This window comes from Nuphar pumila, chromosome 2 (genome assembly GCF_984573655.1).
Source record: "Nuphar pumila chromosome 2, dmNupPumi1.hap1.1, whole genome shotgun sequence".
Taxonomy (NCBI): domain Eukaryota; kingdom Viridiplantae; phylum Streptophyta; class Magnoliopsida; order Nymphaeales; family Nymphaeaceae; genus Nuphar; species Nuphar pumila.
In genome coordinates this window covers 15,760,756-15,772,952 of record NC_143250.1, presented here as the reverse complement: position 1 = coordinate 15,772,952, position 12,197 = coordinate 15,760,756, and the positions used below count along the sequence as shown (strand labels likewise).

Sequence of the window (12,197 nt, the reverse complement as noted above, 5' to 3'; positions counted from 1 at the left end):
GACAGGGGGCTCCGACGAGGAGTGGGAGCGCAGACAGAGGGGGTGAGGTGACCAGACAGGGTCGGTCGTCCGGCGAGGAGGCATCGGTGGAGCTGTCGGAAAAGGGGTAGCGGTGGTCGGACAGGAGGATCGGCGAAGACGGGCGACAGAGATGGGAGGGTTAGGGTTCGATTTGGGGGAAATTGAAGAGAGAATGTCATGGCTTAGACATGCTTATATCAAAAAATAATGACAGAATTTGCGACAGAAATATTCTGTGACAACTTCCGTCGCTATGTAGCGACTTCCGTAGCGACGAGAAACTTATATCGCTAATCCATCGTTAAGTTGTGATGGAGTTTGACACAAATTTTTTTGGTCGCTAATTAGCAATTGAGTATGAGACAGAATATTTTTGCCGCTAAGTCAGCAACAAATTTCAATTTTAGTGACGACTACTTTTCTCTCGCTAAGTCGTCACAACTTTGCGACGAAAGTAATACATCATTAATTTTCGTCGCTAATTAACGTTTTTCTTGTACTGAGAGAGAAAACCCTAGCGAACGAAATGCCCATGATGCACACCCATCTCTAGGGATGGCAGTAGACAGGGGGGAAATAGGCCCCTGCCCGCCTCGCCCCATTTGGACTAGGGGATGGAGGATATGAAACAAGGATGGAGGTTAAAATCAAAACCTGTGCAGGAATGGAAGAGGGGATGAACTTATGCTTTCCTCTGCCCTGCCTCGTCCCTATCCCGATCTCTGCCTTGTGCCACCCCCATTTGGACTGGGATGGAGGACAAGAAACAGGGATGAAGGGGGGATGAAGGTTAAAATCAAAATCCGTGCAGGTATAGAGTGCAGGATTTTGAGATGGGGGGCGTGGGTGAAGACCTTGTCCTTCTCCCCCACCCGGGTCCACTGTCTTGTCTTCCCTACCCCCTGTCCCATTTGAACCTAAACATGGCAAAATGTAACCGCCGAAAATCCATCCTTAATCAGCTACCATAAATTCAAAACTGTCATAGAAACTCCACTTGTCTGGTAGGAGCAGCTAGTGCACGTCATCTTATGTTGGGACGTTGCGGGTTCAAAACCCAGTGCTCTGGTAGGGGTCTGCCTAATTCCAGCTTGACTTTCAATAAAAAAACTACTTGTCTTGTAGTTTTGAATGATGGTAATAAAAAATCTTTTAAAGCCTCTCTCGTTATTCTGCCTTTTTATTGTATAAACAGGAATAGTGATATAAAATAAAACCTTTTCCAAGTATCTTGTCAATGGCGATGATTCTAAAATCAGTAGTCATGTTTTACATCTTGATTGTCTTTGTTTAAAAGGGAGGCTTATAAGTAACCAATTGAGGATTCATGTTTTCCTCAAGGCAACAAGTTGGAGGAGACATGTACCTGTACCTAACTTTGGCCTTTGCTAAATTTTCCTCGTTGTTTACTTTGTTTTTATCTAGGGAGAGAAAAAAAATCTCCAGAGAAAATGGGCAATCAATCATGTGGGAATTAATCTCGTCACTGTTTCAAAATTGAAATATGGCACCAGACAATTTATGGCCATCCTTATGATAGTTTGAAAAAGTTTGAGACATCAAAAAGAAAGAAAGAGAGAGGGGGGAGAGAGAGAGAGAGCAGGTGCATTTTGAAATAACGTTTATGAATTAATCGTCAGACTTTCATCACCCCCCAGGGCCCCCACCCCCACCACCCACACACACCACACCACATACGCACACGCGCGCTAGATGTCAAAAGTGGGCCACCCATGTCTCTCTCTCTCTCTCTCTCTCTCTCTCTCTCCTGTTGTTTTTCTCCTCCCCACCTCCTCCCTTCTATATTTAGACACTTCCTCCATCAGTCTTATTTTATCTGGCCATACCAATTCAACACATCTAATCTCTCCTTCAACCAAGTTCTCTTCTTGCACCCGTCTGTTGAGTTGCATGCCTTGACATGGATTTCAAGTAAGAGTTTTGAAAAAGATCACAACAACGTCCTTTTCTTTCTTTTTCCCTCTTAAGTTGCAAAATATCCATCTCAAAATCCTTCTGCAATTCATCAAAACATCCACCCCAAAATACCTCTTTCATCAAAAGAAACCCCATCTTCCAAAACCAAGAGAACAAAGAACATACTTTCTCCCAGTTTTTTCAGGTCTTGTGAGATAAGTAAACAAGTCTCACTAACTATGGAGAATCCACCAGTTGGAGTTGGAGTAGTAACCAGTGGCAAAGCCAAGGACTCATCCCCTGCTCCCAGCAGGTATGAATCTCAAAAGAGGAGAGACTGGAACACCTTCGGCCAGTACCTCAAGAACCACAGGCCTCCCTTAGCCCTCTCAAGGTGCAGTGGTGCCCATGTTCTTGAATTCCTGAGGTACTTGGACCAGTTTGGCAAGACCAAGGTGCACAACCCAATCTGTCCCTTCTTCGGCCACCCCATGCCTCCTGCACCATGCCCTTGCCCTCTCCGCCAAGCCTGGGGCAGCCTCGACGCTTTGATAGGACGCCTTCGGGCTGCCTTCGAAGAGAATGGCGGCCAGCCCGAGGCCAACCCCTTCGGCGCGCGCGCGGTTCGCCTCTACCTGCGCGAGGTGCGCGAGATGCAGGCGAAGGCGAGGGGAATCGCCTACGAGAAGAAGAAAAGGAAGCCACCAACGAAGCCATCACCGCTCCAACTATCAATATCATCGTCATCTTCATCTTCCTCCTCCACTTCTACGTCTTCGCCTTTGATGGCTGTGCCTCAGTGTCAGCGCTTCCATCACCATCATGAGATACTGGTAGGTGCGCCAGTGGTCAGTGTGGGGGAGACCAATATGGTGGGTTCGACGATGGTGGTCGCTTCCAACTCGGGCGGGGGTGCTATGATGAGAGCCTTGTCAGTGCTGAACTAGCTAGCCTCAATCGGTTTTCTCTCTTTGCTGTGGATCTTACCAAAAGATATGGGTGAAATACAAAAGGTATCATCAATGGCTCATCTCTCTTAGTCCAAGGCGCACTGCTTTCTGTTTTTGAATGAATTTAGTAGGATTTGATAGTATATGACTTTTTATGTAATGTAATGACTTGGGGAGATGGTAGTATGGAGTATAAACAGTATGTATATTGTAGAAGTTTGTGTATCGGGTAGGATTATTGCAGCACCACTGTGGTACTGTCAAGAAACGTGGATGACATTTAAGACTTGTTTATTACTAATGTCCCTGTGATTTTCTCTTTCTTTTTCTTTTGGGGCTTTGGATCTGTGGATCATGCTCTCTCTCTCTCTCTCTCGATATGTTTTGATATGGGAAGTACTGTTGTGGTCACCGCGGACATTACCATGAATTAGCATTGACATCTTGCATGAATTATGCGCTGTCCACCGACTGCATCCTGTAAAGTGATTTTGTCGTGTAGACTCTCTATATGCACAAAACACTGCATTCATTTGGTGGCAGCAAGGGTCTACCGGATTACTTTTGATCAAGAGATGATCAACACTCTCTCTCTCTCTTGCACAATATTATTCCTGGGCATACAAAATCTAAAATTTCCTCATAGTACTCAAACCACTATCCTTGATTTCTCCATCCATTTTATTTGTGAAGGAAAGCTTTTACCTCGAGGAAAAATGAAACATATGGCTATTGATGTGGGTAATAGACATCACCAAGATCGATTAGTTGTTGTAAGAGATTTTAACAAAGAAGAAAGAACAGCCATGTCTAGGCCGAACGCATTAAAACATCTGTAGCTTGTAATTATTGTTTCAGATTCGTATGGGGTTTTCTCTAATTAAATATTCATGCTTACGTTTTAGCATTAACAGCAAGGCCTATACCATTTTTAATTCATGCTTTTGTTAATAGTGCAATTTCTAAGAATCATCTACCATTCACTGCCTGGAGCACACATAATTCTTTCATTCTTTTTCCTTTTGGAACTTGAGAATTTTTACAAACCACGAGCCAAAGTAACAAAAGTTGTGACGAGTCATTTTCCGTTTGTACCTTTTCACCATGGGATCCTTTTCTAAGAAGTGGATGCGTCAATCTTTATTTTGAGGCAAACTCCTTCAACATGGTCCTGAATATTCGATCCTACTGAACTTTAGGGAACATCAACATGCACCAACAAAACTATTTCTTACTCTTGTCGCTTGGCAAGTTGGCTCTGCAAGCCACTTGAGTGAGATAATGTTTGTGGGATTTGTTTTTAAATGATATTTGATCTATGACTTTTTATACTCTCTTTCAGTGTTTATATACATATAATCTTTTCCAACAAGAAATAAGGTGAAATTGTTGAAATATCATAGTTTAGTTTTTTGAGAGAAAAATATCTTTTTGAGAGAATTAAGAGAAAAATATCATAGCTTATTTTTCAACCTTGTTTTAGTTGCATATATACTTGTGTTTCATATTGCTGATGATACAAGGATGCGCACATGCCAAGAAAGATATTCCCATCCCTTTTGGTATAAGCGCCTCCTTGTGACCCTACCACTAGGACTATCCCTCAAGGTATTCGGGAGCTCTCTCTCTCTCTCTCTCTGTGTGTGTGTTGTTGATTCGGTAGGTTGGATGCGTATGATTAAATACGTTTGGGTACTCCAAGATCACCCGTGTAACCCGTATGGAGGATTTCTTTTCTCCTTGGTAGGACAGGAGAGAGCATTGGAGTTTGGATGCCCAGTGCCCAACTCCAAAAAAAAAAAAAAAATATATATATATATATATATATATATATATATATATATATATATATATATATATATATATATATATATTGGTAATGATAAAGTGCTCATAGGGACCTACTCTCAGAAACTTTAGATTTTTAAATTTCTTAAACTTTTCTTATTGATTAGACCTTGTAGATATGATCCAAAAGCATTATTTAGTAGAAAATAAGTTTTGGATCATGTTATTGTAACATACATATATGTTTTTTAAGACCTTTAAAAATCAAAGGTTATCAAAATTTTATGACTTAAAAAAACTGTTTTTTATGTTTAAAAACTTTATCCATAATGCCTGTCATTGATTACGTCTATAAGGTTTAATTGAAAAGATACAACCCAGATCATGATTTCTAGAATATAAAGAGAATTGAAAACGTAACTTTACTATATATATATATATATATATATATATATATATATATATATATATATATATATATATATATATATATATATAGATAGATAGAGAGAGAGAGAGAGAGAGAGAGAGAACGTGCAATATACTCCTTTGAAATGGTTTCTTTGTCATTTCTGTATTAGCTTTTATGTCTTTTGCTCAAAATATATTATTTAATTTGATTACTTGCTGACCAATCTGCCCTTTAACTTTTAAAGCCCCTACCTTTTTTCCTACCATCACCAGAAATCCACCAAAAAAATGCCAGAATTTAATTCAGCAACAGTATTTGCTGTCATCCTTGTTTCTATGCCCTCAGATGATCTTGGATTGGGTTGTTGTTTTTTTGGGTTTGACAGTTGTATTGAGAATTCTATATTTGTTCTTTCCAACTTGAAAATTGGTTGCTTCGTTTGGTGGCTTGTTTTTCAAGATTGGTTATTTAAATGATAAGGCCCTTTACAAATTTGGATTTTCCTTATCATCTCGCTTTTTTCTTTCCTACCCATTCGTCTTTTATTGTGAACAACATTTTAATAACGTCTATAGATTTTTGTTTTCGATTTTTCCAACCAGCTGCTTGGAATGCTTTCTGCCAACTACATGGGTTGTCCATTTTAATTTTCAGAAAAGGTTTCTGCTGTGCATTTTCTGAATCTTCAAATTGCTGCCAATTTCTTGTTTTTGAAATTTCTAATTATCTTTTTTCTTCTTTTTTTAGGGTTTTTACCTTCAAGTGCTATCTGTCAATTTTGTAGTTAAGTTTTAGTTTGAATTTGCAATTTTTGATATCTGAAATAAAGAGAATATAAGTTGAGCATTTATGGGATGTAATTAGGACTTGTGGGATTTTAGTGGAGTGAAATGTTGGCATGCTTTTGGGTGATTTTAGGATTACTAAGTGCTTGGTTTAAATTTTGAACGAGACTGTTGTGAAGGTGAATAATACATATAAGCCCATATAACGCGGTGGTGGTGGTGTGGTTTTTGTGGTTGCAGAGATCAACTGAGTTTTTTAGTTGGGTGTTGATTTTTGAGAGAGAGAGAGGCCAAACTAAAAGACTGGATGCCAATAGGTAGTGAGGGAGGAAAGAAGTTGCGAAAAAGATAAAGGCTTAAAGGAAGGTGAGATTAGTCATCAAGTGCTCAAGTTAAATAATATACTGTAAGCTAAGGACAAAAAAAGCAATACCAAAATTTACTAAGATATCATTTTGAAAAGGCATATTTTGTCACAAAAATAGGTCCGTGCTAAACCCATTTGGTGCTAAACCGCATTTTCAGCTTTTCTGCTGCTTTTTATGCGGTTCTGGCCCTATAAATGTGTTAGGCATGATAGCTGGATTATGTGTTTTCGATGGAAAAAATGACGTTTGAAGCTTCGAAAATTTACAAAGATTTTGGACCGTTGATTTTTCCAACTTTATAAAAACCCACCCGTGTCTTGGAATCAAATACTTCAAGAGCTGATCCCTATAAAATCAAGTACATAGATCACATCTGTACGGTCACAATTTTAAAATAAAATGAAAAAATCCCAAAAAATCTCATTTAGTGTGCCGTTGAGCACGAAATGGGTTTAGCACCCACCCGTTTCTCTCTCTCTCTCTCTCTCTCTCTCTCTCTCTCTCTCTATATATATATATATATATATATATATATATATGCGCGAGATAGCATTTGTTTCCCTGGTACGTAGAGAACCCTCTAGTTGGAACCTATAAGGAGATGTTTTAAGCAAAATTGACCTCATGAATGTGTTTAGCAAAGTCAAAATGATAAAAATCTATCTTTGGATCGTAGTGTTTCAATATAAATATATATATTTTTAATGTGTAAATTTTGTATATGACAGGCTATTTCAAGCCTCGTTAACTGTAACACATAAGTAAAAAAATATGATCTAAAGGTCAGCTTCTGCCAACCATGTAGATCACGTAAGGGTGAGAAAAAAAAACCACATTTTTTCACTGCAAAATCTCTTCCCCTCTCGCCATGTGGGTGTAAAAGAGAGAAAAAGAAGTCCTCAACAATCGTGGTGTCACATCGGCCAGTGAAAACTCCATTCAGTTTCTGTGACTACTGGCCCTCCATCTGATTGGGCAAGACGCTCGGTGCTGGGCACGAACAGGTTGACACCATCGGAGCTCACAGTTTCAGATGTCCCTGCGCACGATTGCTAGTCATATCAATGACCAAAATTAGAAGAATTAGGGTTCCCTTGTTCTCCGCACGCCCCCAACCGTCCTCTCTCTCTCTCTCTCAGCAAAGGACGACCCAACCTGCCTGATATGTCACCTTCAATAAAAACAACAGTGTGTTTGATTGCACTGCACAGGGGAACGTGTTGATATTTCCCTTGCGTACGTCCTTTTAAGCACTGAAGAACCACCAAAATTTTCGTGGGCTCTTGGGATTTTTGTAGTTTGGAAGGACTTGCCTTGCTCTCTCCTTGGGGAAGGAGGTCCGGTCGCATTGTTTTCTGTGTCTTTTTGTCCAACATTTTTGAAAGGACTTGCCTATGCTTTTGGTAAAAGACTTTATAGCTCAATTACCATTTCTCTCACACCAGCATATTCCTACCAGTTATACATTCAGGGACGGCAGTGCACCGGGACGGACGGACAGATGTTGAGGACAAGGTCTTCACTCCTGCTTGGGCTTGAGATGTATACCTTGGGTTTCGAACTCAAGATAGCCCTTCATCTTAGGGCAATCGAGCTGCCCCTAACCAGTTGTGCGGAGCCCGCGTGGCTGTCGAGAGCAATCGCCATACATCAAGCTCGTTCCATAAATGCATTCCTTGTATGCTTCCTTGATTAAGCTTGCTTTGTGTTACAGGTGTTTCCTATTTTACTTGCATTCTCATGATACTATCATGCTTTACCATTTCTACATTGCATTATTCTTTATTTTATTTTTTTTGTTCCAAACAAAAGTTTTATTGACGATGGAAAGAATTTAGCACAAGCAGAAAAATGAAGGGGATGACTGAGTGATCACGCAGACACCAAACAGATCAAAGGATAGAAACAAACACAACCATAAACCAGGGTCGGGTTTACCCGAACTCGACCCGGACAAAACCCTATAGGGACTGGGTATGGTGACAAATAAGACCCAGGTTCAGACCTGAAAGTTCAATTAATACATGAACCCGGGTATAGTTTGTGAAATTTTATACCAAACTCGAGCCTCGATTAAGGCCTGCAAGTTTGCATTGATAAAAATCTGGTTCATGTAGTTTTTATCGGGTCCAGTATGATTTCTCTTATAATAGACCCGAGTCAAAACCCAGTAACATACCCGAAAATCTGATCCAAGTCTGGTTTCACTTGGATCCAAACCAAACCTGACCTGTTGACACCCATATTCCTAACCTGAAATAGGCCTTGATGATTTATGACCGAAAGTAGAAATTATTTCGGTATTACCTGTAGATGCAAGAAGGGATGGATCTACAAATCGCTCATCCTTATTTTCATACCCCTCCTTGGGATTTTATTGATTAAAGTTGTTTTTTATTAAATCAGACTCTATAGATATGATCTGCATCATTCATTTACTTGAAGATCGGCATTTAAATTGTCCAAAGCGCAAAATTTTGTAATTTAAAAAAATCATATTCTTCATAAAAAAAAAGTGTTGATTCTTATTAAACCTTTCATGTTGAATCTATCTAGAGTTAAAGGGGTATAAAATATATTTTTATGTCAAAAACTATGATTCAAAAGTTTATTTTTATTATTTTAAACATGATGAACACTTCCATGGCATCAGATTTGGTCAAAACAACCTCAACTATGAGTTCTACCCACGAGTGCAGAAAATGTCATCCCTATTTTAATATATTCATTTATTGTTTTATACGTTTTAATATTTTCATAAAAACATGCATCGTTAAATATTAACACAATAAAAGTTATTTTTATTGACTAAAAAATTTTAAAACATTCCCGTATCCATCGTGCCCTCTCTCTCCAAAACTAAAATCATCAGAAATTGGATATGATAACCGCTATATAATCAACAATATTACTATTAAGATAATCATTTAGACTATAATGAAAAAGAAGTATCTGTTCTTGGATCATCTAGGAGATTAATTACTTAATATATTCTTTGATTCATTTGAGAAATATGTGATGCACCTACACACAACTCAAGTATGTCTTCAGTATGATCTTGCAAGTTTTCCAAAAAAAAAAAAAAATTAAAAATGGAAGAAATGATGAAGTGGTTACCTCAGAATGATGTCTTAATGCTAGGGTACAACCCATTGTCAGATCCCATCTGGACCTGACCAATTATTACAATGTGTCAAATTCAATCTCTCCCAGTTGGGCCCAGTCAGATCGAATATAAGATCTGAACATGGGTTCAGATCATGAATGCCCAAACAAAACTCAGACCTGACACCATTTTCCTTGAAAGATTAAACCAAAGACATATGCATATAGAGAGAGTCCTTCTCAGCCAGGGGCATTATTTTATATGGTTAGGTCCATAGACGGGTACAACAGATTCCAACCTAGGCTTGGAAATTAAGGGCCGACCTGAGTCAGGTCCGGTCCCATTTGCATCTCACATGCTGGACCCGTCCAGTCCTTTTCAGTAGTTGCTTCCAGAGGCTTTAGGCATGATGCTGAGAATACAAAATTCTCAATCATGGAGGGTGGCATGGCCCACCCATTTTTTAGGGAGCATCCTAGTGGGCCCACAGGTTGTGATTTGCATTGCATGTAGTGGATGGTTGTGTCGGTTGGATGAGTTTTTACCATTTGGACCAAAAAACTCGAAGGCAGATCCAGTGATCGCACCTCGGTCCAATCTTACCCGGTGGTTGTAAGGATGTAAAATAGGTTCGGATTCGGATGTGCCCAAATACCGTATTTGGCTAATGGCTAAAGGGAACCAAATTTGGATTTGGATGGTAAAAAGCTCATACAAGATCCGCCTTTTAATATGGAAACAGATTCGGATAGAATATTTGTCGGATAATTGGTAGTAAAAAATCAAAACCATATCCCCATCCAATTATAATCTGATATGGTTTTGGCTTAACAAATGCAACCAAACGGGGCAGAATTTGGTCGGATATCAGATAAAATCCCATTCACTAACATCCCTACGTGTGGTTGGGACGTGGCTGTCAGTGATTGGGCTCATGAGTACTTGAGTACCTTTGCAAGGTTTTGGATCACCAGATCTGCTCTGAACAAACTCTACAGCTAATTCATGTTTCAGGTAGAGGGTCCATAGAAAGTAGATTTAATTAAAACAATTCCATCTCAGTTTATCACAATTGCAAGTGAGATTTTGAAATTTTCGTGATTTTATCTCAAGAAATCAAAATGCTATGTTATTTTTTATACAAGCACAATATCTTTATTTTTTATATTTTCACAATGTTTATTTTGTAAATAGTTTTTAAATTATAAATGTGTCAGGAAATTTATTGACATTTCCCAAATAAAAAGAATGATTTTCTATGAGATTTTTTTCTTGCTCAAAAAGCTGGGTGAATGAGAATTCTGGTTCATGCCTTGGCCTCATTACCTGCAAGGTGCATGGAATGGACATTGGGCTGGGTTCGGGTTGGACTCATGGTCACAAATCTCATTCTTGGGAAAATATTCATGAGGGAAACTGTAGCAAAATTTTGAGAAATGAGTTTATCTTGGTAAATTCTGGTGAAAATATATATCCGTGTATATAAATATATTAAAACAGATCTAAGCCTGCCACAAATTGAAAGTGTTAGCAGGTCCAAAACAGGTTTTATGATGTTGATGTGTATAGAGTTTCGTTTGTTATTGATATCCTTGTTCTAGTGTGAGTGATACCTCATCACTCATGCGCTTTTCCTCTTGACTGGCAGGAGCAGTTAGTGCACGTTACCTAGTGTTGGGATGTTGCAAGTTCGAATCCCAAAGATATTAGTTGTATAACTGGTAGGGTCTGCCTAACCCAAGCTTTCTCTGTCAAAAAAAAATTCTTCCTATCTTAATGAATCTCTATTTTTCTCTAAAAAATATCAAATGTATAAGAAATAATAATACAAACCTAAATAATATAAAAACATAAGGAAAAAAGAGCTTTTACATCGTTATTAACATGTTAATAACATGATATTTTAATATGATATTTTTAATTCAGGTGTTTTTTGACTGTTTGAATATATATATATATATATATATATATATATATATATATATATATATATATATATATATATATATATATATATATATATATATATATATATCACATTTTTAAACTCCCTGCCACATTTGTAAGGCAAACTAGGGTTAGGCAGACCCCTACCAGTTATAAAACTGGACCATTGGGTTTTGAAACTGCACTGTCCCAACACAAGGTGACGTGCACTAGCTGCTTCTACCAGACAAACGGAGCCCCCTCGTTGGTTTTAACTTTAGGATTGGCAAGCTGAGGATAGGTAAACCCCAGCCGGTTACAAAACTAATTATATGACACATGGGTTTAAAACATGATATTTTTATTGGGAATCCTCCTGCAAAGCACAACAAAATAGACGGAAGGCGTACCTGAGGTGGCCATCGATGAACCGGATGATGGCTGGTGATTGGAGCTGGTGGCTGGAACAGGGTGAGTTTCGCTCCTAAGCCGGATTGCAGCTCTCCAATGAGCGCAAGCTCCTTCAGCAATCGGTGAGCAAGATCCCTCTTCCCTCTTTAATTGAAAAAGATCAGAGAAGGTATGTTTCTTTAACCCTTCTCTATATTTTTCTCTGCGTATAGGCTTCTCATTCACACCCGTTTATATAGCAGCAGCAGAGAAAACAGTTAGCATAACCGTTCTCTCTCTGAATTTCCTTATGTTTATCAGAAGGGATACTATAAGGAGAAAGTTATCATATTATCGGTAACTGCTATGATGTGTGACCTATATCAACATTCTCCCACTTGTTTCAACGATAAACTAATAAACTTTATGAGAATGACTTGATGAATAGATTGGTTTTTACAAATCTATTCTGAAAATCCTAAGTTAAATCTTTAATCCTTATGAGATTAACAACAACCATAATGAGAATCAATA

The 12,197-nt window shown here is 38.5% G+C and overlaps 1 protein-coding gene across 1 annotated transcript; it reads left to right on the top strand.

Moving 5' to 3' along the window:
* The first annotated feature begins 1,871 nt into the window (after window positions 1-1,871).
* On the top strand, window positions 1,872-3,142 carry LOC149844865 (protein G1-like1). The gene has a single exon (XM_089997366.1). It carries the CDS (start codon window positions 2,178-2,180, stop codon window positions 2,883-2,885), a length of 708 nt encoding a protein of 235 aa, XP_089853492.1. The 5' UTR covers window positions 1,872-2,177; the 3' UTR covers window positions 2,886-3,142.
* The last annotated feature ends 9,055 nt before the right edge of the window (window positions 3,143-12,197 follow it).

Bases quoted from the DNA above. Each gene is read 5' to 3' on its own strand.
- LOC149844865 (XM_089997366.1), top strand. From the start codon at position 2,178: ATGGAGAATCCACCAGTTGGAGTTGGAGTAGTAACCAGTGGCAAAGCC.